This window comes from Dermacentor silvarum, chromosome 4 (genome assembly GCF_013339745.2).
Source record: "Dermacentor silvarum isolate Dsil-2018 chromosome 4, BIME_Dsil_1.4, whole genome shotgun sequence".
Classification (NCBI taxonomy): domain Eukaryota; kingdom Metazoa; phylum Arthropoda; class Arachnida; order Ixodida; family Ixodidae; genus Dermacentor; species Dermacentor silvarum.
The window spans coordinates 122,163,826-122,190,809 of record NC_051157.2 but is presented as its reverse complement, the minus strand read 5'-3'; the positions used below and the strand labels follow the sequence as shown (position 1 = coordinate 122,190,809).

Genomic DNA, 26,984 nt, shown 5'->3' with positions numbered 1-26,984 from the left:
AACAAGAACATGGAACGGCAATTGCGGGAGCCTGTCGTAAATGGAGGTAAAAAGGAAAGTTCATCGGCTTCGTCAGACGATAGAGAACGAAAAAGAAAATCAAGTTCTCTGTGGACTGTCTAAGAGCTTGCTTGGCCTGTAATCTCTCCGATCGCCTCCACAAGCAACCGTGTCGGCTGAGAACTCGTAATTCAAGCAGAATGCAGCGCGAAGTCAGTTCAAAACAAAACTCAGTTGTTACAGCGTGTAGTCGATAATATGTGAAAATCTGCGCGATGCACAGGAACTACCACACGTATGTTTCTTAAAAAGTATTTTATGAACATTCTTGGTGTACTTGGCTGGCTAGAATCCTTTATGTAAAGTAAAAGTGCCGACGCTGACTACAGTGGCACTACAAAAAGCCCCGGCACAAGTGGTCACTTAATAGTACAAATGTAACTGTGAACATAACTTCAGGTAGACATATAGACAAATCGGGCCAGGAAACCGGCATCACGAAACCGGTATAAAGGCCCGACATCAGGAGCTACGTATGTAAACTAAAGGTATGGAAGCAGGGCAGGCCCAGACACAGTAACTGTAACTCATTGTGCCAGAACAGCCACCTATGTTGGTTGCATTCTTGGACAATGTCTCAAGGTCGTAGCTTCAAACACTCAATTGTTAGCGGAAGGTCGGTAAGTAACGATTTGCTCGAAATTTCGTCTTTATTGTGTTTTTAATTGTCCCTGGAGCAAATTCTTATTAAACTACAACTTCAATTAACCTACTGCGTTGGCGAATCAATGGTGGGAATGTGAATAGAGAAGACTACCCGATCTTCGAAGATGCGTCAAATCTCAATATTCCCCTTTGTCTAGAAAAGTAGCTTTGATTCACAGAGATGGTTCACAAATAGACGCTTTGGTATATATTTAGAGGCAGCGAGGAATACGGCATAAAATGGGGCGCGGTATTGAACTCAGCCATTGAGTCATTTCAGCAGATTAGTAGAAGATCACTAAATAGTCCTTAAGACTCGAAAAAGGAAAAGTCGTTAAGGTAGTTAAAAACGCGCTATATTTACCGGCTTACTCGCTAAGTTACCTACACGGAGAACCACCACGTGAAGAAAGATCGTTTAGGTCCGAGTTTCAATCCAAAGGGACTGCTTGTAGAAACATGTAGCGTCAGACTCGAGAGCAGTAGGCTCTATACCCATATCAGTTAATACTACATGTAGCATCAGGTTCCAGAGCAGTAGGCTCTATACGCATATCAGTTACTACTATATATCAAGTATAGATTGCGTGTGCAAACCCATAGCGCAACTTTACCTCAGCGCGCTTCGCTCTCTCCCCTGCATCTATATTAGCTGATGCACGCCGTGTATGAACCGACCATTCCAGCAATTCTTGCGGAAAACTGAGGCTCACCGTAAAGAATCCTGACGCGGCCAATATAAAGCACACTTTTAGATGCGAAGCATTTTATGGTCGGGGCTATGTCCTCCCTCCCTCCGCCTGTGCGGCGCCACACCCGCACTGCGCCTATGGCGCTACTCCTCCCGCTCACTGTCTCATCTCCTCTCCCTCCGCACCATGCGCATCCCTCCCCCCCTGCCTCCTCTCCCTGTCTCATCCCTCTCCTCACCACGCTCCCCTCCTCTCCGGATTGCGCAACAAATGGAACTGCGGCTCCGCGCGCGATATGCGAGCAGCTAGTTAGAGTACGTGTAGTAGGCCCTGTAGAGAAGGCGCGACGTAGCGCAGAGGTACCGGGTCCCAGCTGCGCGCGCGGTTCACTCGGGAACTCCGCCGACGGCACAGTCCTGCGCGGTTGCTGTGCTATGCGACAGCAAACCGGCGCCGCAGTCCCTTTCCAACTGCCATCGATCTGGACTGACGGGGTTCCTCTTGACAGCGAAGTTCTCGGCGCTCGCCTCTCCGGAGTGTCCGTCTCCTTTCACTGGCTGCCCTCCCATGTGGCATAGCTGGTAACGAGGAGGCGGACACCCTCGCTAAAGCTGCCCACCACCCAGGAGTCACATTCACTCGATCAGTGGCGGCTTCAGACTACTCGAGGCCACGACTGAAGCAGCTTCTACTGGCGATCCACCCCGACCGAGGGTGGCAAATGGCAAGGGACCTAAGCTGCTCCCCGGTCTGGCCTCACCAGCGAGACAGAGCCACCCTGCTGCGACGCCGGACGGCTGAATATGGACAGCAGCCAGGCTTCATGCCAAAGGCCGCAGCGCCTCCCCCTCGTGCCAACGAGCGGTGACCCCGAGACACTCGAACACCTCCTCTGCGCCTGTCCAGCCTAGCACAGGAACGTCCTCAGTTCACTCCTTCCTCTCGCTTCATGGCGCATATCTCCTCTTTCTCCTTCTCAATCACATATGTCGTCCACGGTCCTCCGGATTGCGCAACGAAGGCAACACCTGCGTCTCCGCGCGCGATAATGCGAAGCAGCTTAGGTTAGAGGCGCGACGGTAGGCGCCCCAGAGGCACCGGCAACAGTCACCAACGCCGCGCGCGTTCGGTGCGAACGCGGGCAAAACGCCGACGGCGTCGACAACAGTTCTGCGCGTTGCTGGTGCTGCTGCATGTCCAAGTTTATACAGCTGATAAAACTACCTTGAGTCGACCTCATGGCTGCTTCGCATACTACTCAGGGTTCCCCTACGGGAAGATGGTGTAATTTTTTTTTGTTTATATGGAGTTGTTTTAAGCATTTGAAACCTGTTCCTATGGCTCGAAAGGATGTGCAAGTTTGGTTGCTAAGGTCACCTGTAGAAGCCGGCCACGGCGTGCAGAGGCGTTAAAGCGGTGGCTGGGTGTCCACCTTGGTGCGCGACTGTCTCTGCAGCGCTCTCATGCAGGCTGGTGTTGATGCGCGCCAGCATGAACCGCCAGTGAGCGTCCAGGAAGTCGTTGCTCGCTGCAAGGTAAGCGACCAATTCAGCCGCACGGGACAGGTCGGAAAGACGCTCCTTGGGAATCGTAATTACTGCTAGGTGGCGCTACGCAGCTCTTTTATTCATCACACAAGCGTCACTGACTTGAGCCTCAACCCGCCGCGGTATACCCCAGTGGCTATGGCGTTCCGCTGATCTCACGGTCAGGGGTTCGATCATGGCTGCGGCGGCCGCATTGCAAAGGAGGCGGAATGTAAAAGCGGCCTAGTGTGCCGGGCATTGGTTGCGCCACATAACGGTCTATTGAGCGCTCTCACCAATGAGGCAGGCAGGCAGGCAGGCAGTGAACTTTTAAACCTCACCAATGAGGTTTTAAAAAATTTACAACCTTCTTAGCTCTTAGTGCTGATTCCACAATAAAAGTTTATTCCTTCTCCTCCTCCTTAGCTCTCACAAGACACACTTTCAGACGCCGTCCTCACCCAGAATCACAGCTGCGTTGGCGTCGTCTTTGGGTGCGGCGGCGGCGTCTTGCTCCCAGCGGCGGCACACGTGCCCGTAAAAGTCCTTGCAGGGGTCTACACCGACGTCGACGAACCGCTCGAGGTCGCGGGCGGCGTTTCGACAGCTGGTGGACGAGCACCGCGTCAGCACCAGCGGTTCCTCGACGCGCACGAAGATCAGGATGAGGACGGCGAGCGAGAGCAGGAGCATGACGACGGCCACCAGCGCCATGAGCATGTGCTGCTGGCCCCCGTTCCACGCCAGGGCAGACCGGGTGCGCTGAGTGATCTCGCGGATCGTCGTGGCGCCAACTGCGCGAGCAGAGTGTGGGTTCAGTGCGAGGTTGATTTCATTCACTCGTAACACAACATCCACCCGGACGAAAGGCCGACAGAGCGAATGCAGTGTTAGCGAGGGTGGCGATGTGGGCTTGTCGGTTGGTCATCATGGAATGGCATGTAGTGTAGCGCAGCAAAAGGGAAGACACCAAAAGAAACGGAACACAAGCGCTAACTTTCAGCAACGAAATTTTATTTTGGGATTGGTGGTACCTGCACAAGACCACGTGCAGAGTGATATCACTGATACTGAAGTATAGTATAGGGGCACTGATATCACTGTGCACGTGCTCCTGTGTACGCATAGGTACAACTAATCCCGAAATAGAATTTCGACGTTAAAAGTTAGCGCTCGTGTGTGTGTTCTGTTTCTTTTTATGTCCTTGTTTATTACTGTGCCACGTACAGTACGTGCCATTCCAAGAATAGTGTCGTCGACATTCATAGCACTGCATTCAGAACAGTTCGTTCAACTTTCGGGCTCGACTATGACGTTACGACTGTAGTCCCTCTGTGTTGAGACAGGTGGAGTGAGTAATAATTAATTATAAATTAATTATTATTAATACGGTCAACCCTAGTTTGGGCTATTGTAGGGGTGGATACACACAGTTTATTACAGTTAACTCAGTATTCATGCTGGAGTGAAAATATGACACAATAACAGAAAGGAACATAACTTACAGATAAAGGTTACAGCAACACCAGAATTTTTTTTAGCAGATTTAGCATCGGAAACTCGCTGACATCCTCACAGAAAGGTTCAGAATTCCCAACTAAAAACGCAGAACGGACTTCAACAAAGAAAATGACCAGTTCATAAAACAAACGGGAACCAAAATGCCAAACATGCGAGAAAAATGCAATTGCATAGATTACAATGGATTTATGCTGCGAGTGGAAATACAAACACTACAAACACAGAAATTAAGCAGAAATGGAACACCGTAATAGCGACAGATGTAAGAAGTAGTCTGTAAAGGCGACATCATTACTGACCACAAGAAGTTTGATTCAGGCCTATTTATACCTGTTGCACTATCCTTTTATGTGGAAGAGCACAGAATACGCTGCCGGTTCGCAGCACCGACAACGAAGTGAACGAAGTGGCGCTTCGCTGACATTCGTGGTTTTGCTGAGCCAACACTCCAATTTTCTCTTACTCGTTTGTTTCACTTAGTATTGTAAATGTATGGTATTGTAAATACCATACTTTTTTGTCCGCGTTGACTGCATGCAACGGCAAACATCACTGTTTCCCTTATGGAAGTAAAGCTCACTTCATTTCAGTTCACCTCAATTTAGGCCGCATATGCTGCAACTGCAATATTGAATACGTACAACAGTGCAGAATTGTTCATGGACCCAGTGACGCAGAAATGCGGGTAAATGGTTCCGTACCAACATAGACACATACAGACATACATAGATATATATAGCGCCCGGAGAGTGCGTGGGAGACTGCCCAAAGAATGCACACACACACACACGCACACACACACACACACACACACACACACACACGCACACGCACACGCGCACACGCACACGCATACACACACACGCACACACGCACACACACACACACACACACACACACACACACACACACACACACACACACACACACACACACACACACACACACACACACACACACACACACACGCACGCACACACACACACGCGCGCGCATGCACGCACGCAAACCAACACACACACGCACACGCGCACGCACGCATGCAAACAAACAAGCACAAACAGACACACACAAATGCACGGGTAGCGCAATTCGCTCAAGAACCTCTGTGAAGCGTACGGGACGTTTTCGTGCCGTGTTTCCACGCTTCTACGCAGTTTCAGATCCTCAAGTTACACAAGTGACAATCTCTTCCTATCGGGCATGGTCAGGGCATGGTCAGCCTTGCGGATGTAATGGTGTAGCGTACGTATGGTGCACGGGAGGCTTGCTTGAACAACAGTACCAGAAGAAAGTCTGTTTCCTTCATTTATACCGTTTTTCAGCGTTCGCCTTCGTCCCGAGTTTACAATTCCTTGTAACAGGCTTTCGAGCGGGCCCGGAATTACAAAATTTTTATCATCAATTTAATCGTTATCAATTCTCGCTGTCGTGAAGCACGCGCACGCACGCACGCAAACAAACAAACACACACATGACCACTGAACCACCGACGCCTATCGTCACAACTCAGCTTAAGTTGTTGTATTGATGAACGTAATCTCGCAGCCTTTCCACGTTTCGATGTTATTTTTCTAGCGCGTTAGATAGGGATAAAGCGTTCTTTCACACGTTAGTAAAATCAGGGCACCGCACCTAACTACTCGTAAATGATTGGCTGTTATTAGTGGGATCTCACTTTTTGTGACACCGTCTCGTTACTTAAAAGGAAAGTTCTCAATTGCTCGAGCAGCGATGTCAATAAAACACGACTAGCACATTCATAGGATTCTGAATGAACCCAAAACTTTAGATGTCTGAATGTGCCCTTTTGCTATGACCGCTTTCTTGCACCCCTGTCTTTTACCAATGTTCTTCTGCAATGGTATCTCAGACAATGCCGCGGAACCAATGCCAATGCCAAACCAATACCAATTCCTACGAAAGATATCGCTCACATCTGACAAAGGACTTGCGGCGGTCCCTGCGGCTGTCGGTGGCGTTGTCGTTTCCCGATTGCAGACCGGAGGCGACGAGCGTGCTGGTCGCAGCAACTCGGGGTTCCGGGCCGAAATCGTAGGTCGGTTGTGACCAGCCGTCCCATGGCGCCGTCTCGTACAGGCGCTCCTGAAACAAAGAAGAGAAAAATGTTCATATGACACATCTGCTGGCGCTTACAGGGGCCAAATAGTCGAGCAAAGAAAGGAAAAGAGCGATGCAGACGAACTGTGTCTGCTGTCGCTGTTTAACACCAGTCTGTGTTAAACTGCATCAGCAGTCCTATTCGGAAATGAAATTTTTGTAAAGATATTGTGTGATAATCCCTTCCGAGTCAGTGGTACCACGGGACACCAAGATTATTTTATCTTTCTTGTGTACCTCAACTTTCAAATACATTCAAATCCAAGTTTCTTTTTATTATTTGTAACTTTCGTCCTTCAAAATACTGAAACTACGCACTGAACAGCCAGTTCCAGTAAAATGTCCGATGTTCACAAAAAAGAAAAAAAAGTAAGTGAAGTGAAAAAAAAAAAAAAAAACAGTGCGTCGGCCGGGAATCGAACCCGGGCCACCCGCGTGGCAGGCGAGTATTCTACCACTGAACCACCGACGCCGACGAGCGTCGATCAGAGATGCTTTGCTGTGATAGCGTGGATAGTTGGCAGTCGTCCAGCACAATATAGGTCACTGAGCCGGCGAGCGCTTGTTCGCGTTTGCCGTTGGCCGGGTGGAACACTGCAGGACGGAAGGCTTCTTGGGTCGCCCGATACGCCATCTGACCGATTATTCAAAAAAAATAGAGCTCTCTTTTTGGTTACTTTATTTCAGTAGCCTAACGAAAATTAATGCACTTTAAATATACGTAAAGCAGATACAACTTCTTTAAGGTACCCTTTGGAAGCTCCACACTTTTGATCGCTTAAAGATGCAACATATTCTGGTAAAATGTGCCCTAAGAGCACTTGCGAAACAAATTGCCAAAAATATTTTGGATTTCTAATAAAGAAACATCTTCATACACGATGTAGTGAGAATAGATGGACCAATGCGAGCCTTGCCTAATTTATTATTTTAAAATTATTTCTATGACATTAGGCAAAAACCAGCGGAACTTTATCCTGACATCCTGGTGACTCGGGTTGATAACTAGGCATCTTCTTCCTTTGACGATAACCTCAGGTGTCGCTAACTGCTTCTTCAAAGCTATCAGAAGAATTCTTGTATGTTGCTCCCCAAACGTGATTCGTGTGGAATGCGTCGAGCACTTGCACTTCGGCGAGCAATCCAGCTTGTTGTAGAGAGCCACTGAAATCTTCCATTCGATACGGACGCCATTTCGTGTCAGCACGAAAGAACATTGTGTCGAAAACAACCTGCCCTCTTGGCGGAAACTGTAGCACGACATTGTATTCCCGGAACGTCTCCAGGATTCTGGCACCGTACAGCAGAGTGGCGGATTTGCAACCTCGGAGTTGGAAGGATTCTGGAATCATTCCACGTTTTCTAACCCACGAAATCGAATGGAAATGTAATATGGCTGCACCAGTCGTGCTGATGGAATGGGAATAGAATATGGGAGCCGGAGATTCCGGAATGGATTTCCAACGGAATGGGCACATAGTCCTGGAGCGCTAAACGTTTATGTTAACGAGGCTATAAAACCAGTAAATTTGTCAATTACGCTCAACTAGACATGGTCGATTTCTTGCATTTCTCACTTTTTCTCAAATACCGCCTTTTTCAGTATCTACCTATAGGAGACTGCCTATGCCGCGTTATTTACAAACCAAACGGTATTCTGCACATTGGACACTTCTGAAGACGCGGAAGCTTTTCTGCGTTACAAGGTTTAAGTGCATATAAAGACATCAATTTTCGGTTGCCAAGAACGATTCAATTTGGCAACATCGTGCTTGTTTTACAACCCAAGGATGGAGGCGAAAAACAATGTAGCCAACGGTTGCACCCTGCGCCAGGTCCTAGTGGTTTGGAACGCGCAATAGGTTTTTTCGCACACTGTCGAGTATTCTGAAGGCGCCATAAGAGGAAGTCAAGGATGTTTGTTTGAAAAAAAAATGGATGCCGATTAAAATATGGCAGCAAATATCAAACATGAAAGAGCGATCCGGCAAAACACACACACACACACACACACCACACACACACACACACACACACACACACACACACACACACACACACACACACACACACACACACACACACACACACACATATATATATATATACTACGTGCGCGAAAGTATAAAACTGATTTGTAATGTTAAGTATTAAAAATATGTTTTAGTACGAGGCATATAAGCGCAAGTAGTTAACGATTACAGAGAAAGCATTTCACGAACTGGAATCAGAGGAGTGAACTGGTCCAACTCTCACCATTCCGGGGAGTTAAAAGGAGTGGGAATAGAACGGAAGGCTCCACTCCGCAACTGTACCATGCAGCTCGTTCCAATAAAATATATTTGTTGAAAAATAAAAAAAAGTAAACTGCGTCGGCCGGGAATCGAACCCGGGCCACCCGCGTGGCAGGCGAGTATTCTACCACTGAACCACCGACGCTGACGAGCTACTGCCCTAGATGCTTTCTTGGGATAGCGTGGATAGCTGCCCACTGCGCGGCTCAATGTAGGTCACCGAGCCGGTGACCGCTTGTTCGAGAAAACTTGCCTCACGGTTGGCTGGTGGCGACACCGCGGCAACAAAGGCTTCTTCGGTCGCCCGAAACGCAGTTTGACAGATCATTCAAAAAGAATAGAGCTCCGCTATCGTGTAGTATGGCCACACAATCAAGACAATGCATAATACGTATTTTGCGTCCACGACGAAGGCCTGCAGCGTTTTCTTTAGCGTGATGCACGACCGGCAATACGGCGTTATAAAGCCAAGTTTCGATTGCTTGCCATAGAACTAAAGCAAATGAAACTGTACGCACCGCTGTTATTTGTAAAGCATTTAATTAACCGGCGTACTAAACCTTCGCCTCACATATATCCCAACGTGTGCGTCGGGTCGGCATATCCTTTTCTACAATCCAATTAAGCACGACCCTTAACTCCGCCCATGCTTTCCCCGGCTTCGTTGTCTGTCGATTTGTATGACTGGGACAAAAAAAGAAAGTCGAGACCCTCGGTTGTCCCTTTTCTTCTTGCTCGTTAAATTTGGGCTGCCTCATTCTTAGGCCCATTCAGTATGCGCCACTTTGCAAGTGCGCCATTCTTGGCCAGTCCTCCAGTATGGGAACGTGCCAAGGTGAACTAAAGGGTATAATGTGCTTAATAGTATTATTGGAGCAGTACTTCTGCAATGTAATGGAGCCTCTAAAGAGGAAGTGATAGCACATGCCTGCCGAGCACTTTCTCCAGTTGAGCGTAGCTGCAACATCACAGAGCGAGTGTGTCTCGCTATTGTTTGGTCGATTCAGAAATTTCGCACATACCTTTACGGCCGCCACTGTACCATCGTCACCGACCATCATGCTCTATGTTGGCTGGCATCAATGAAAAAACATGAAAAAAAAATTAAATTATGGGGTTTTACGTGCCAAAACCACGATCTGATTATAAGGCACGCCGTAGTGGGCGACTCCGGAAATTTGGACCACCTGGGGTTCTTTAACGTGCACCTAAATCTAAGTACACGGGTGTTTTCGCATTTCTCCCCCCATCCAAATGCGGCCGCCGTGGCCGGGATTCTATCCCGCGACCTCGTGCTCAGCAGCCCAACACCATAGCCACTGAGCAACCACGGCGGGTATCAATGAAAAATATGTCAGGATGCTTGGGACGCCTGGATACTGCGCTTGCACGAATATGATTTTACAATAACGTACAAGTCTGGCAAAAGTCACCACGATGCAGACGCATAGATACGGTCTGCACTTCTCTGCGCATTCAACTCTCATGACCCATTCTTTCCCAGATGAGCACCAAGCATTGCCTCCGTCGTCACAGTATCGCTCCGTTGATGTCTCCCGATGTACACATCTGCATGATTTGCGTGTTCGTATTTCGCCATAGGCTTGTAGACCCTGCAGCGCATGATCGTCGGCATTGCACGCGTGAACAGGGCGCACAGGATGCAAATAAACACAATTTTACGCATCATATTCAGTAGTACGGGGTTTAATGAACCGCTTCACTAAAGCTTGGCTTCATACAGACGCCATCATGAGCGTTGTATCTGCATATTTTCTTTATATAGGCTACGATATTCAATGTGGAAAGTTGTTTCCGGTACCGTGATTGAGCTGCTCGTCGCCCGTAACCATTTACGCTTCCTGTACACTCTTTAATAGCCAAGTATTCTGGCCGGCTTACACATTGTGTGCAATGTTTACGAGGGTCTTGGAAAGATTTACTCACAGTTTAGTTATAGGTATGATTCATCATTTTGTATAGCACAACAGTTTTGTCTTGTCCAGATGTCTCATAGGTAGGCCTACAAAATTGCGATACCCTTTTTATTGTGGAGAAGCACAGTTGTATACTGGGATATTTAGGAGTTTTATATATACTTTGTGATAATCGAGAACTATGCTTAAAGAAATGATGACCTAAATAACAAAAGTCAGTTTGAACAGTTGGTAGATTTCAAATATTTCTCTCAAATGCAACACTGCAATCCAAATTAGTGCACTCTATGCCGAACGAAACAATTTCTCTGTTGCCATGTATATTGATAGTAGTTCATTTTAAGCTAAACAAGAAAAAACACAAGTTGGCAATTTGCACTTCACACCGTAGAGCTCATGGAGTACTGCCAATAATCACATCGTCATGCAACCGTTCTGCGCGCTTAGAAAAGCTTAGGTTAATACGGCTAATTATCGACTGCCGTGTGGCATTCCGAAAGTGTCAGCGCCTTTCCTGTGTGTCTGCAAGCTTGTGGAAAATGCGACGGGTTTTCGTGATTGCTGAGCGGCGTGCCGGGTGGTGGAGTTTACAGTGAACTAGGTGGGCACCAGTAAAGCGTCTCCGCAATATTTGCGTTCGAGGGCAAGCTGAAGGAACAGCAGGAGGCTCGGTCGTCATCTGTATATAGTTCCGACGTTAGTGGCTTTGAGCTTCAGATGTGGCCCCATGGATGGCTGCGTCACTGCTTTAGCTGATAACCAGTAAACATTAACTTAGAATATGGAACACAGAAAACTGTGTGTTGTTGGGGAACGTTGTATATTAGTATAACTAACTTCATATTAGTTGTGTGATGCACCGCTTTTTTTAACCCTTTGACTGCGGGTTTTTTTTTTCGCATGCTAGCATAGTAGACATCTTGTGCTACCTATGAACTGTTTATTCATTGCCGCTTTCTTGCGGCACCGAATTCATCAAGAGGTTACAAATTCCGTTTTTTTTTTCGGTTGAGTGAGCTACACGTTTTACTAGCTGGTGACTGCATCACAGTGCTAAGAAGTAAATATATAGATCATAGGGCAAAGGTCAGTGATCACACGTCGGTAAGGTGCAGATTGGACTTACTTAGAAGAAAGAGATAAATCTGTCCTGAGGACACATGTTATTTTCGTAGCCGGTCAGGGAAATAGCACAGGAATCAGGCAAGTACTCGCTAACAAAGGTGAGGCTTCAGTACAAGAGAATGAGCAAAGCGTCAAAATTTGCAACCTTGGACATTTGCTAGAATTGCCTGAACGTTTAATAAAAAAATGACCACCAAAAGGAAAATTAGTGATTATCCGAGTTACGAGATTCGAAACTTTGAGGAAGCAGAAGAGGACCGAGTAAGCATGAAATCAGCTAGATTTCGAATTGGCTGGAGCGAGATGTACTTAGCATAAGCAAGAACAAACACAAGCAGCAAGGAAACATATTGCGCGTAATCAGCAGTTTCAGTGGTATAGTAGTGACTAGAGCACTGCACGGGCCGATTTTTTCAGCCCGGGCACGGCCCGGGCCCGTTTTTACGTTGGGCGGCCCGCCCGAGCCCGATCAAAACTTTTATGCGGCAATAATCTACGTTACCCGCCCAGCCCGGCCCTCCACCCCTTTACCTTAGTCCCGAGCCCGGCCAGAGCCCGACTCGAAACTGGCCCGAACCCGGCCCGAGACAGAAAAATAATGTTTTTCAGAGTTGAGACGCCCGAGAATAACTCGATGCACGTTACATGCACACCACCAGAAAGCCTGAGCCCGGCCCGGGCCCGCGTCAAACAACTCGAGCCCGGCCCGGGCCCGGGTGAAAAAGCACATGCCGTGCCCGAGCCCGGCCCGAGTCCGAGAAAAAACTGTTCTACCCGGCCCGGCCCGGCCCGTGGGCCGGGCCGTGTCCGGGCTTTCGGGTAAGCCCGAGCCCGTGCAGTGCTCTAGTAGTGACAGCAGAAAAAGTCTATACAGAACTTTACAGTTGCACAAGAGCCACGTAACCATTGTTATAGAAGCAGTTGCAGAAAAGAAATGGAAGTCTAACTAGAGAGACTAAATAACTCACTAAGAAAGGCCTTGTAAGGTTTCCAAAGATATAATTGCCAGGAGAAATAGTATAACAGTTGAACTAATGGCCATTTACATGAGATGTATTCAAGTGTACCAGAGCCTTAGAAGAATGTGAACATAGAATCCATAAGATTGGAGGCGTTAATATATTCAAGGTTTATATATATGAGTTAGCTATCCTTCCGTTTGCAGAATATCTTAAGCAATAGAATTTGTAACATGGGTAACATTCCGCTTCGATCAATTGAGAGCGGCTGGTTTTATAAAAGGATATTTACCATGGATCACGTCTGCGTCAGCAGTTGGACAATTGATAAATGGCTATCGATATATAGATATCCCAGCTATCACGCAGCACGATTTTAAAAAAGAGGAACGGCGTTACGCGACGCAAACCTGATGCGTATTGTTTCCAGTACAGTGGAGTAGCCGCCAGTAATTTTTTCGTTATTGAGATTTAATTAGCTAATTGTAAATAATTATCCTAACTCGAGAAGTACTGTCCTAATTAACAAAATGTCAATGAGAAAATAGTAGAACAACATGAAAAACTCCCGATACAGCTTTATGTTACTCAGTACGTGCTACATAAATGTGTTTTTCCGAGTGTGAAAGAAGCCTGCGAATACACGCAAAGTGTCTCGAGCGACCAGCCGCGCGGCAATTCTACATGTATTCGCGGGCTTCTTTCACACTCGGAAAAACACATTTATGTAGCACGTACTGAGCAACATAAAGCTGTATCGGGAGTTTTTCATGTTGTTCTACTATTTTCTCATTGGCAGTTGATATATATATATAAAGTATCGTTCTTGTCTTTGTACGTGCGTCCTGAATCTACAAGTTCTTCAACTACCAGACCGAGGCATAACCTAACTTTATATATATATATATATATATATATATATATATATATAATTCAGCAGGTAACACTCGGGTGTCGTATTTGAAGCGTAAAATCGAGGAACATCGGGATTTGCTGTAGGGTAGCCTAAAATTTTTCATTTGCCTGATGACTTTCACACCCGCTTAAAGTTATAGAAACAGTTATTCCTGTCGATGTTTAATACTAGTGTGCTTTGTGTGCAAGTGCATGTAGCGCCTAACTCCGCAGTAGAATCTTTGGAAAGATCACAGACAAGCCCTTTTGAACATGTTATTTAAAAATGTTATTCCTTTTGTAATGAGGTTTCTAATTATTTTACGTCATGTGCTTTGCATTTTGTGTAGGCTGCTATTCTGTACGCTACTGTTCATTTTGTATTATACAGTGACATACTACCACAGAGCAGTGGCTGCAGATTTTTGAGTATTTTACATGATGTGCTTTGTTTTTTTCTTCCTTTTTACGTGACCATTTGAAATCTGTAAATGTTTCTTTTTTTTCACTCAAATGTATTTTTCTGTGTCTGTTTTTGCCAAGTAATGGGGCAAGCACCCAGTCAAGCTGCAGCTTAGCAGCTTTTTGTGCTTGTCCTAGCATTCTTCTGTTCTTGTACAAAAGAAATGCTGAAATAAATTGACTTGACTTGACTTAACCTAAGTGATGCCTCAGGCCGTAAAAATTAAGCTTGTTCTTTTTTACCTTTCGGGAGTATCTTATGTTTCAAATACATAAAAGCAAGGTTATGCCCCCGCGCATCAAGAAAATAAAATAAAACGAGGCACCGAACAGCTCTCTCCAGTAAAATGTATTATGTTTAATAGGTAAAAACCACTACAAAAAGAAAAAGAAACTGCGTCGGCCGGGAATCGAACCCGGGCCACCCGCGTGGCAGGCGAGTATTCTACCACTGAACCACCGACGCGGACGTACGGCCAGGGGATGCTTTCCTGGGATAGTATGGAATGGCCCATCGTTGGGCACAATATAGGTCACTGAGTCGGTGAGTGCTTGTTCACGAAACACGCCTCACCGTTACTCGAGCATACAAATACTGGTTGTTAGCCATTATTTGTTCGTTTAAAAGAGACCACATGACCAAAAATAACAAAGATACACGTTTCTGGCGGCCCTTTATCTACTTTGTGCCCTGCACTTTATTTAACAATGAACAAAAAATATACAGGCCATTCATTTCTAAGTTCTACAGAATTAAAAAAATCATCACCTGTGGCAGGTAGTATAATTGTTATCGTTTAGCTGGGTTATTCTAAGAGGCGGACATTATTAGCACGAGAAATCAAAACACATATTGAGCTATTTAACAAAAAGTCATTAATGAACTCCTTAGTTAATTACTTTACGACGCACATTGCAATTTAGGAATTGTAGGCGGCGAGTTTGCAAGACGCATCCACTCGAAATGAATTTTCAGGATGACGCCAGTTTCTAGATATTATTTCCCGAAATGTGGGACGAAATACATGGATGTTCTAGTTAATTTTGTGTTTCAATGTATAAAACAGCATTCTGGTAAAAAAGTAAGTGGAACAACAGTGCATTTATACGGCGAGTTAGGTGGCGCATATCTCCAGACTGGTGTCATTCTGAAAATTCGTTCCAAGTGGATACGCCTGACAAGCTAACCTGCTACAATTCGTAAATTGCAATATATGTCGTAAAGTAATTAACTAAGAACTAAACTAGCGAATTATTGTTAATTAGTTGAATATGTGTATCGATTTCTCGTGCTACTAATGTCCACCGCATCAAATAACCCAGCTCGATGATAAGAGTTATGCTACCTGCCACAGGCGATTTAAAAAAAATTCCGTAAAACTTACAAATGAACAGCCTGCATATAGTAGCGCACACGGGCACGCTTCGCAAGAGGTCGGATGATTTTCTTTGTCTTAAAAGGGGACCTCGTTGCTGTACATAATAATATGCAATATGAGCACTTCTGAGTTCTACGTAGACCAGTAGTTGGGCCTTTCGTGCTTGTCTGCTGTCCTGTTTTGCTGATTCGTGCCAGCATCATTTGAACGAAACATATATTTCAGTAAACATCCTCTCGGCGTCACAGCTACCATTCGCAATGCAGAGCAACGTCAGCGCTGCGTTCGCGTCCCAGCACATTACCGCGGTTTATTGAATTCGACTGGCGGACAGTACAATGCAATGCGCCATTGTATTCATGTGAGCGCTGTAATAAACAAAAGCAACGAGTTTTCGTTCACTCAAGGCCGACAGGCTCCGAATACATAAGCCGGTTTAAGCGTAATTGTTTAGAAAAAAAGAGAAAGAATATGTGATAATCATTTGTAAATGTCGTTACTAATATTCGCGACTCCAGCCATTCATGCGACACCTAGCGGCGAGCGCCGGAAACCTCGTACGGAGGTCGGAGCGTCCGAGCAGACGCTCCGTACGTAGCCTTCGCACTGCGAGCGGGTGCGCGCCACCATCAACGAAACTCCACACAGCCGTGGAATTATGCTGCGTTTTGCAGTTTTGCGGCGTCGAAGAGCCACATGGATTGCGAATCTTATCATAAGCTGGCGACAACGGCAATTGTTATGTTCTCAACATCTTGCTCGAGAAAGTTTTCATTTTTTTTCAGGCGAGGGTCGGTTTGTTGTTTGTGTGAAGAGAACGCGATACTGTTCTTCTACTATGTTTGCAGTAAAGCGCTACAGCGAACTTCAGGAACTTTGCGTTGAGGTTAGTTACTGCCATCGTGATAACGTTCAGCGTATGCGTGCTGCAACAAGCAGTTTCATGTGATAGCCGGCGTGGTAATAGCAGTTTATGATGCAAATGTCGCCGCGGTACTCAAGCTTTCCTTCATTAAAGCTGTTATATCGGATACATGCGGCGCACAACGTGGAACTACCGAGTATGGTACATCAGCGAAAATCGATCGTTACATCGGAGTTTCCGGTACTCCCGGGTAACGTCGGTAAATCGTTCTATGTAAGCACAACATGTACGCGCCAGCATGCAAAATAACTATGGGGTGGCATGGCGGTACGCCTTCCTTGCCACCTGGACATGCTACCCGTGTAACTAGTGCAAATTAGTAGGTGCTCATTTGAAAATGAGTAATTATCAAAGCAATTGTATCTCTTATCAGTGTCTGAAGGAAATTGGCAGTTCAGAGGCGAACACAGTTCTGGCCACTTAAAGTGCAGGATACGTAAATTATAATAACATGAAAATTAATTAGATTCATAATGCAGAAGCTTAGTTAACATTAATTTACACAGAAACATTTGTTTTATTTCCTTAGTTTACACAGCAGCCATAAGCGACATGTTCGTAGACAGCGGGCAGTAATCAATTATGGTCAGGCCACGCAGCACAAGCCATACATGTACATGGTATGCAAATGTGTTTTTATTGTAGTAAGCAGATCTGTCGGCTTCTTATTTATCGTATTGTTCTCTACGAGAGAAACAATGTGCCAACTACTGAAATAACTACATCTAAGCGAAGCAACAGTCACGTTGCGCAAATCTTGAAGTAAAATAGATAACAGGAACGCAAAAGTAGCGAGAAAGGTTCGCCACAGATTCGTAGTGCATGCTCGCGATAAAGTGCAAAGCTTGATTTTAGGTTCGCTTGCTCTCTGGACTGAAAAGAGCGTGCAGAGTTTGCGCCTTCGCCGAACGAAAATGTGTTAAGGCAACAAAAATGAGAAAGTGCGCGCCGGCTGCGCATTTATCCGCATGTACAACGGCAACAGCTGATCGAGCAAGTCGGTGCGCTGCTGCGGGCCATGTTAAACGTACCAAACTGAGCAGGTTGTAATATTTCGGCAATCCTGGCGAGGCCAGCGTGACGTATCCAACTTCGCCGGCTGCTGTCTCGCACGCTCGAAACATCGGACTATCTCCCGCGCCTTAACAGTGACTCAAAGCAGCAGAAACGTGCTTGTACTTTTCCCACCATCCAACAGTGCACGGGTACTTCGGTTCCACGACCAATGGGTTCAAGAATACATTGGTGATTTTCATCAGAATCTCGCGAGGGTCCGCTGTCACACCAGATGTTTGCACACACCGTGCGACCACTTCAGCCTCATTACCCCCTGTGCCTCTCTCAGATCGGCTAAAGTGATTTGGTCGGCGTAAGCTACTCGCTTTCCTTCCACAAAACAGCGCAAACCGGCATCACACTGCACGAAAATCATCAAACTGCAGTGTACTGTACATCAAACACAGCGGTTTCGGCGACGCGGGGACCTCCGTATAACCGCCATGTTGCACAATGTAGTCAGACGCGGCCAGTTTTCGCAGCGCCCCTGCAGTTCATTTGAGTTGCGAATATCTCTTGAGCCCTCGCTCACACAAGGTGAGGAGTTTGCATTAGTTTTGCAGCACTTGCCCAGCCGTACTTCTAATATAAAAACCTTTAATTTTCACCTTCACGATTCTTCATCTCGAAAGCTAAGCGGGTTTGTCATGGTACAAGCACAAAATGCACCTTTCTACAGTTGCCTTCAGATGTCTAACTACTACCTCCGCCATCATCATCTTCAGCCTATATCTATGTCCACTGCAGAACGAAGGCATCTCCCAGCGATCTCCAGTTATTTCCGTCTTGTGCCAGCCGACACAAAGATATATGCCTGCAAATTTTCTAGTTTCATCACACCAACTAATCCTATACCATCTTCGACCGCGCCTCCCTTTTCTTGGTACCCAATCTGTAACTCTAATCGACCACCGGTTATCAACCCTACGCACTGCATGGCCTACCCAACTCCATTCCTTCCTCTTAATGTCAACTAAAATAACGGCTATCCCCGCTTACTCCGTGAACCACACCGCTGTCTCCCTGCCTTTTAACACTACGCCTAACATTTTTTTTCGTTCCGAGCTTCTTTCTGAACCTCCTAGTTTCTGCTCCATGTATTAAGCCCCGGTAGAATGCATTGATTGTACATTTATTTTTGAAGGATAGTGGTAAGCTGCCGGCCATGTCTTGGTATGTGGCGTGGTTACGTCCGCCAGGGCACGGGCACGCAGAGACGGACCGACACGTACACGCTGCTTGCCTAGACGAAAAGGTAACCGTGCTCTTTATTGGGCCTGGACATATAGAGGCCCACACGCACACAAGTTACAGGGGGCGTCGCACTCTGGTGGCAGCCTAACAAAAGGGGCTGAACTGTGGCAACCTCTACATCTCCCCCCTTGAAACCTTGAAGGTCAGACGGGAGGACTCAGGAAGCCAAAGGCGTCAAAAGTTTCACAAGTTCAAACGGCGCGGCGGACCAACATGCCGGCCGTAACGTGTTCATATCACACCATCACTTCGGTCCCTGACTGCAGGGGACTGTTGCACAGACTGTTCGCCGTTGATTCCGCGAGTTTGGCAGCCTGAGGTTCCTGACGGCGAACTTGCTGCGGAGGCAGTAGGCACAAAAGGCAATAGGTGACGCCGGTTGCGCTGTAGGATGCCACCTAGCTCCGTTTCAACCACATAGCTTCTTAATCTTTGCCCCGGACTGAGCACCGTAGGCTGCACTTGATCAGGTCGCACCCAGACACGCTGACCTGCTTGGAGTGGCGGTAGGTCTCGTGCTCCATGATGCCTATTGTAGTTGTCGGCCTGCTTCCGCTTCTAAGATAAATCCTTGGCGACGACATCTTTCCTTGGCGGCCAGTTGGGACGTAGCTAGGAGTCTTGCTTCGGTACTCTGGTTTTAAGTTAACGTCCCATCAACAGCTGGGCTGGACTAAAGCCGTCGACTCCTGGAGTATCCCGAAAGCTGAGCAGGGCCAGATGAGGATTCTTTGACTTGCGAAACAGGTCCTTGATTGTACCAACCATCCTCTCTGCCTCTCCGTTCGAATGAGCGTAGTGTGGACTACTGGTCACATGGTTGAAGCCGTACGACGCTGCAAACGCCGCGAACTCTTGCGACGAGAACGGTGGGCCGTTGTCTGACCTGACTTCTTGCGGGATTCCATGGCTGGACAAGAAGGTTTCGAAAGCATCGATGACTGCCTGAGATGCCGTGCTTCCGAGGGTCACCATCTCAGGCAACCTTGAGTAATAGTCCGCCACCAGGATGAACGTCTGGCCGTTGAGGTGAAACAAGTCCATTCCGAGCAATTCCCAGAGATGTCCAGGTAGGGCCGCGGAGACCAGGGGCTCTGGAAGGTTCACGCGGGTGGAAGCGCACTATTCGCAGTTGGTGACAAGAGAGGCGATGTCTGCCGAGATACCGAGTCACAAAACTGACTCCCGAGCTAAGGCTTTGGTCCTGTTGATGCCCTGACGACCTTCGTGCTATAGCGTCAAGACTGCCAGCCCAAGGGACGATGGGATGACTATCCGGGCGCCTTTCAGCAGAACACCGTCGCAGACAGACAGCTGGTTTGCCACAGAGGGGTACTTTGAGAGGTGCAGTGGTATCTTGGACTTTTCTGGCCAATGATGCCGGCAGTTGGAGGCGAGGGCCTTACACTCGCCATCAGACTATTGTGCCTGTCGCACGTCTTTAGGGATGAGTGGCAAGGCTTCCAACGTACAGCCACATAGGTGGCTGTACTACCTGTGCTGCAAAAAGTTTGATAGTGTCTAGGGGAGTGGATGCCTTGTGGGTGATGGGCGACAAGGGATCGGCCGTGGCTAGCAGCTTTCCTGGCACGTGCAGCATACGGAACTGTTATCGCGTTGTCTTCAGCCGTAGTCTCTGAATACGAGGCGGCTACATGTCCAGTTACATCTTGCCCAGAAGTGAAACGAGTGGCAGGTGGCAAGTCTCAACGTCGAAGGTGATGCCACGGACGAAGATGTCGAATCTTTGGATAGCCCACGTCGTTGCCAAAGCTTATTTTTCGGTCTGGCTGTAACGTTGCTCGGTCACGGTGATTGACCTCGAAGCGAACGCGACTGGGCGGCGCTCTCCAGAGGGTTGCGTCTGTAGCAAGACTGCGCCGAGTCCGAATGAGCTTGTGTCTGTATACACCGTAGTGGCGTACGACGGGTGGTACTTGGCCATGCACCTGTATGACGTCAAGAGTTCCTTGATCTTCTCGAATGCTGCCTTTTGCTCACGCTGCCACACCCAACTCGCAAGCTTGTTCAATAAGGCTCTGATGGGCGCTGTGACGTGCGAGATGGGTGGCAAGAGTCTGGCAAGATCATTCACCATTCCGAGCAGTCTTGTAAGGCCGGCGACGTCCGTTGGAGCTTCCATGGCTTTGACTGCTTCGACCTTGTTTGAATCTGGCCTGATGCCTTGTGCTGAGACGCCAACCCCGAGGAAGGAGACCTCAGCTACCCCACAAAGACACTTGTCCTGGTTCAATGTGATGCCTGCGTTTGTAAGGCGAAATAGCACCTGGTTCAGTCTGGCGTCATGTTCCTGTCGGGTGCGTCCAAAAACAAGAATATCATCCATCATATTGGCGACTCCCTCTTGGCCCTCCAGGATTCTTGCCCTCATTTTTCGGAAGTACTCTGGCGCGGAGGTGATGCCAAAGGGAGCCGGCAAACGCAGTATCGGCCGTATGGGGTGATGAACGCCGTAAGCTCTTGGGAAACTGTAGATAGCTTCACCTGGTGGAAGCTTGCGGTCGGTCCAGCTTCGAAAGAACTGTTGCATCGCCGAGAAGGCCAAGGACTTGCTCGACAGTTGGTAGAATATGTCGTTTCCGGAGGACGACCTTCTTCAGTTGAGTCAAATCGACGACGAGACCGGAACACCATGGTGTTGGCTTGCTGACCCTGCGGATCACGCCCACACTCTGCAAATTGTCCAGCTCGCGGCGGACGATCTCGAGCAGCGGGATGGGGATCCTGCGAGGGACGCTTAGCGAGAAAGGTATGGCATCAGGTTTTAACTAGATGTTGTACTCGTCTTTGATGAGAGCGCCCAATCTATTGAAGAGTTCGGCGTGCAGCGTTGCTTTTGGAGTCTTAAGTTGATCGAGAAATCGAACTACTTAGAGGGCTTGGAGTGCTGGCAGTCCCAGAAGAGGCACAGTGAGAGACGGGATCGCGTAGAGGCTTTGACAGCTTGTTTTCCCTTGCCATCGAAGTCATGCCAGATACGAGACCAGCACGCGCAGTGGCTGTCCTCTAGGGCCAGTGAGTACAGTGTCGACTTAGTCGAGTTTGGCAGGCAACGTAGTAAAGTCGCTTGGAACGGCAGATACTTCGGCTCCGGAGTTGACCTTGAACTGCGCTGTGTAGTCGTCAACGGTGACGTCGACGAACTTGGCCGCGGTGGCCGTCCCGACGACGTGCAGGTGAATGGAGCTGAGCTTGTTCTGCTTGCACTTCCGTGAGCGGCATACTTCGGCAAAGTGGCCTTTCTTGTTGCAGAAGTTGCAGGCGGAGCGTCGGGCTGGGCAGTCCGAAAGTCGATGAGGCGCGCGGCCGCAGAATTCACATGTGGACGGCTCGCGTGAGCGCTCTGCTTGCGGCTGCGGCGAACGAGGCTTGGCTCCGGAGCGACGACGAGAGGGGAACGTATTAGCTTTTGTGGCGTCGAGGTTGAGCTCGCGGGAGTGCTCGGTGCGGTTCTGGGACAACGCCTTTTCCTTGTCGGCGTCTTCGGATTGACGGGCCTGTGTCCAAGCGTTCCGTGTTAACTTCGCGTTTCGGCACAGCCGGCCCTAGAGACGGAAGTCACGGAGGCCGACGACGAACCGGTCGCGTACGAGCCTTTCCTCGACAGCAGCTGACGGATAGTTACAGCGCTTAACTATCCTGCGAAATTCTGCGTAGCACCTGTCGACGCTTTCGCCGGGTAGCTGCACACGTCTGTGGAACCGCGACGACTCGTAAAGTTCGTTTCCCGGGTGCACGAAGTGCTCAGTGAAGGGGGCAACTGCTTGGTATGAGGTGAGCGACTGGGTGTCGAGCGAGAATGTCTCGAGAAGCGGGTGGGACCCCGGGCCCATGCAGTACAGTAGCGAGCGTACCTGCGTGTCTTTTAACGCTTCTGTCAGTCCTGAAACCACCGCGTAGTCTTCGTAGCGGCTGAGCCATGTCGCCCACGTTGGCGGCTTCGCGAAATCGAACGGTGCCGGTGGCTGCAAGTTGACGCCGTACAGTTTCGGCGGCTCCCCGGTCTCGAGGGACATCTGGGTGCCTTCCTATCGTGGTGAGGGCTGAGCGAGGGGGCGTTATCCGTTTGCTTGTGACACCATGTCGTGTGGTTAGTAACGCGGTGGCACGGACACGCAGATACGGACCGACACGTACACGCTGCTTGCTTAGACGAAAAAGTAACCGTGCTCTTTAGTAGGCGCGAACGTATTTAGGCACATATGCACACAAGTTACAGAGGGCGCCACACTCTGGTGGCAGCCTAACAAATGGGACTTAACTGTGGCGACCTCTACATGTAATTCCTGCAGTATTTACTCCAACCATTTTTTGCTTTTACCGGCATGGCTAGGGGCTGTGGTGCTGGCAAACTCGTGGCGAAATCAGTCTATTAAAGATTGTTGGTAGGAGAATTCGTCTGGCTATGGGCTTAAAATGGATCGATGATAATGATGGTGGTATTAACCATCGTTTCAGCTAACGAACTGGGAAGCACACCCGAGATTAATAACAAGACTAATCTTTTTAGTCCACCTATCCAGTTTACGTTAAAGAAAAACCTTAAGTACCCTTCACGCATAGTGGGTCTCTGCTTGCAGAACTACCTAGATGATAATGAAGAGCAGATGATGAAACGAAAGCTGCCACAAATACTGAACTTTTGTACGCTGATTGTTGTGTGCATATAAAAAGTTCAAGATACATATTGTAACGACGTGGGATCGACGAGGACGCGGAGCAGCACCAACAAAGACACTTTATCAGTCGCAAAGAAAAACCAACAACGTCTTCTTTGTCTCCACGCTTAACCTAAAAGCTCGCGCTACTTCAACCTTGTCCCCACTGGCACATACCCGCGGCAGTATAGTTGTTCCATTGGCTCCCCCCATAGAAAAAAAAATCATCGTCCCGATGACAGAGGCTTGGCAAACTGCGATAAAGAAAAAGAACAGTGCAGTCTTTTCAGTCTTCATAGTACGGCTTCATACGAAGCACGTGAACGACTTCGGGTAAATGCCGTCGGCGCTTTGAACAGTGAGAGCCATCCGGAACGACTTCGTAGGTGACGTCACTGATGCGTCGAAGAACTATGTAGGGCCCGAAGTATCTGCGCAGGAGCTTTTCAGAGAGCCCACGCCGACGAATAGGTGTCCAGACCCACACTTTGTCGCCGATGTTGTATGTTACGGGTCTGTGCCGAAGATTGTAGCGTCTGGCGTCACATTCCTGTTGTTCGTGGATTCGCCAACGCGCAAGCTGCCTAGCTGCTTCTGCTCGCTGTGTGATCTCTTCAGCACCCGTCTCGTTGTCATCAAATTCATGAGGAAGCATTGCGTCTAATGTTGTCGTAACCTCACGGCCGTACACGAGGCTGAAGGGTGTCTGGTGAGTGGTCTCTTGACGAGCCGTATTGTACGCGAAGGTGACATAGGGTAAAACCTCGTCCCAGTTCTTGTGCTCTACATCGACGTACATGCTTATCATGTCAGCCAGTGTCCTGTTGAGTCGTTCTGTCAGCCCGTTTGTTTGAGGGTGATAGGCCGTGGTCTTCCGGTGGGCGGTACCACTTAAACGTAGAACGATGTCCAAAAACTTGACCATGAACGCAGTACCTCTGTCCGTGATGACTACTGTCGGAGCGCCATGTCTTAAAACGATGGATTGAAGAAAAAATTGCGCCGCTTCATCTGCTGTTCCCCGTCGCAGAGCACTTGTCTCGGCATATCTAGTGAGATAATCCGTGGCGACGATTATCCACCTGTTGCCGGTAGTTGACGTTGGGAAGGGGCCCAGAAAATCCATGCCTACTTGTGCAAATGGTGTGGCAGGTACTTGAACAGGGTGCAGAAGGCCGGCTGGCTTGACGGAAGGCGGTTTGCGGCGCTGGCAATCCAGACATGTCTGAACATAATGCTTAACGACTGCAGCAAGTCTCGGCCAGTAGTAATTCTGCCGAATCCGTGCCAATGTGCGAGTGTAGCCCAAGTGCCCAGCGGTCGGCTCGTTGTGGCAGGCGTGTAAGATTTCACGTCGAAGCGATGAGGGAACAACGAGTAAGTAGTTGCTGCCGCTAGGAGAGAAGTTCTTCTTGTAGAGTACGCTGCGGCGCAAGCAGTATGACGCCAGCCCTCTTGTAAATAGCCTCGGCACGCTGTTGGTTCGTCCTTCCAGGTAATCAATCAGCGGCAGCAATTCAATGTCATCCCGTTGCTGGCGTGAAAGATCGGCAGTGTCCACGAGTCCCAGAAAGATTGTGTCGTCATCGTCTTGTGCTGCCGTCTCAACAGGAGACCGAGAAAGGCAGTCGGCGTCAGCGTGCCGTTTTCCTGACTTGTATGCGACAGTAAAGTCGAACTCTTGGAGTCGAAGACTCCAACGTGCGAGCCGGCCGGAAGGATCTTTCAAATTAATGAGCCAGCAGAGCGAATGGTGATCGCTAATAATGGTGAAAGACCGACCGTACAAATACGGACGAAATTTCAGAACTGCCCATACCATTGCGAGGCATTCTTTTTCAGTGGTGGAGTAGTTAGCCTCCGCTCGGGACAGTGTCCTGCTGGCGTAAGCAATCACCTTTCGCTGTCGTCCTGCCATTGTACGAACACCGCCCCTAGACCGACATTACTAGCGTCTGTGTGCAATATCGTCGGGGCGTCTTCATCGAAGTGTGCAAGCACGGGAGGCGCTTGCATACGTTGCCAGAGCTCGTGAAATGCCCGCTGCTGGTCTTCGCCCCAAGTGAAAGGTATATCTTCTCTGGTGAGCTGTGTTAACGGCCACGCGATGCGTGAGAAATTCGCAATAAATCGCCGGTAATATGCACATAGTCCCAGAAAACGTCGCACGGCCTTTTTGTCGGATGGGGTCGGGAAATTAGCGACGGCAGCAATTTTATCCGGATCAGGTCGGACTCCTTGGTTACTGACTACGTGACCGAGGAACTGGAGCTCTTGAAAACCAAAATGGCACTTTTCAGGCTTTAACGTGAGACCGGCAGATCGTATTGCTTCAAAAACAGTTTTCAGCCTTCGTAGGTGTTCGTCGAACGTTGCCGAAAAGACAATCACGTCATCCAGGTACACCAGGCATGTTTGCCATTTAAGTCCAGAGAGCACAGTGTCCATTAGACGCTGAAATGTTGCTGGCGCTGAACACAAACCGAAGGGAAGTACCTGAAATTCGTAAAGTCCGTCAGGCGTCACAAAGGCGGTTTTCTCACGGTCTCTCTCATCCACTTCGATCTGCCAATAACCGCTTTTGCAAGTCCATTGAGGAAAAGTAGCACGCGTTTCGCAACCTGTCCAAGGAATCATCAATACGTGGCAGTGGATAAACGTCCTTCTTTGTGACCTGATTGAGCTTCCGATAGTCTACGCAGAAGCGCAGGCTACCGTCCTTCTTTTTCACTAAAACTACAGGTGACGCCCAAGGACTATTAGATGGTCGAATAACGCCATCTTCCAGCATCGTCTCCACTTGTCTTTGGATTGCCTCGCGTTCCTTTGGGGCCACGCGATAATGATTTTGTCGAATAGGTCGGGCATCGACATCAGTAATGATGCGATGTTTGGTAAGTGGCGTTTGACCAACTTTGGACGCAGATGAGAAACAGCCCTGGTACTGGTTGATGAGCTCAAGAAGGCGGTCTCGCTCAACGGCCGTTAACGTCGAACTAACGTCTACAATAGGCGCAGCTGTGGGGATCGTAGATGTCGTCTCCTGCGCTAAGTGGCAGTCTTCTGTCGGTATTACTTCTTCGAAATAAGCGACAGCAGTGCCTCTCACGATGTGTCGACGCTCCTTACTAAAATTCGTCAGCAAGAGTTGCGCGCTGCCGTCGATTACATTAATAAGTGCTCTGGCAATGGATACGCCGCAATTCAGTGCTAGCGCATTGATGTGTTCAGCGACTCCAGTCCCATTCTGCAAGCTGTCACAGTGCACGGGTACGAGAGAGCAACTCCGCGGCAAAAGTATCACGTCGTCTGCAGCTATACGTAAGCGACGTTGTGGATGCTCCTCATGCGTGACATTATCCGAGTTCGTTGCAAAGGTGACGCTTCTGTCGCGCATGTTAATCACGGCACCATACTCACGCAGGAAATCCATCCCCAATATAAGTTCCTTGCAA

The 26,984-nt window shown here is 48.4% G+C and overlaps 2 protein-coding genes and 3 non-coding genes across 5 annotated transcripts; all 5 read right to left on the bottom strand.

The window, feature by feature from the left end:
- Positions 1–6,966: 6,966 nt before the first annotated feature.
- On the bottom strand, positions 6,967–7,037 carry Trnag-gcc (transfer RNA glycine (anticodon GCC)). The gene has a single exon. It is a non-coding gene; the product is annotated as a tRNA-Gly (tRNA).
- Positions 7,038–8,933: 1,896 nt separating this feature from the next.
- Trnag-gcc (transfer RNA glycine (anticodon GCC)) lies at positions 8,934–9,004 on the bottom strand. Its single transcript has one exon. It is a non-coding gene; the product is annotated as a tRNA-Gly (tRNA).
- Positions 9,005–14,631: 5,627 nt separating this feature from the next.
- On the bottom strand, positions 14,632–14,702 carry Trnag-gcc (transfer RNA glycine (anticodon GCC)). The gene has a single exon. It is a non-coding gene; the product is annotated as a tRNA-Gly (tRNA).
- Positions 14,703–19,495: 4,793 nt separating this feature from the next.
- Positions 19,496–19,894, bottom strand: LOC119448872 (uncharacterized protein K02A2.6-like). The gene has a single exon (XM_037712084.1). The coding sequence runs from the start codon at positions 19,892–19,894 to the stop codon at positions 19,496–19,498; it is 399 nt and encodes a 132-aa protein (XP_037568012.1).
- Positions 19,895–21,903: 2,009 nt separating this feature from the next.
- LOC125945008 (uncharacterized) lies at positions 21,904–22,887 on the bottom strand. Its single transcript, XM_049666536.1, has 2 exons — positions 22,462–22,887; positions 21,904–22,368 (listed from the first exon to the last, which is right to left on the bottom strand). The coding sequence occupies exons 1-2, from the start codon at positions 22,885–22,887 to the stop codon at positions 21,904–21,906; spliced, it is 891 nt and encodes a 296-aa protein (XP_049522493.1).
- Positions 22,888–26,984: the final 4,097 nt, after the last annotated feature.

Excerpts from the sequence above, each read along its gene's own strand:
- LOC119448872 (XM_037712084.1), bottom strand. The coding sequence starts at position 19,894 with ATGGACTTGTTTCACCTCAACGGCCAGACGTTCATCCTGGTGGCGGAC.
- LOC125945008 (XM_049666536.1), bottom strand. The coding sequence starts at position 22,887 with ATGTCCCTCGAGACCGGGGAGCCGCCGAAACTGTACGGCGTCAACTTG. Across the intron at positions 22,369-22,461 it reads CTGCTGTCGAGGAAAGGCTC|GCCCGTCAATCCGAAGACGC; the intron begins GTACGCGACCGG and ends GCTTGGACACAG.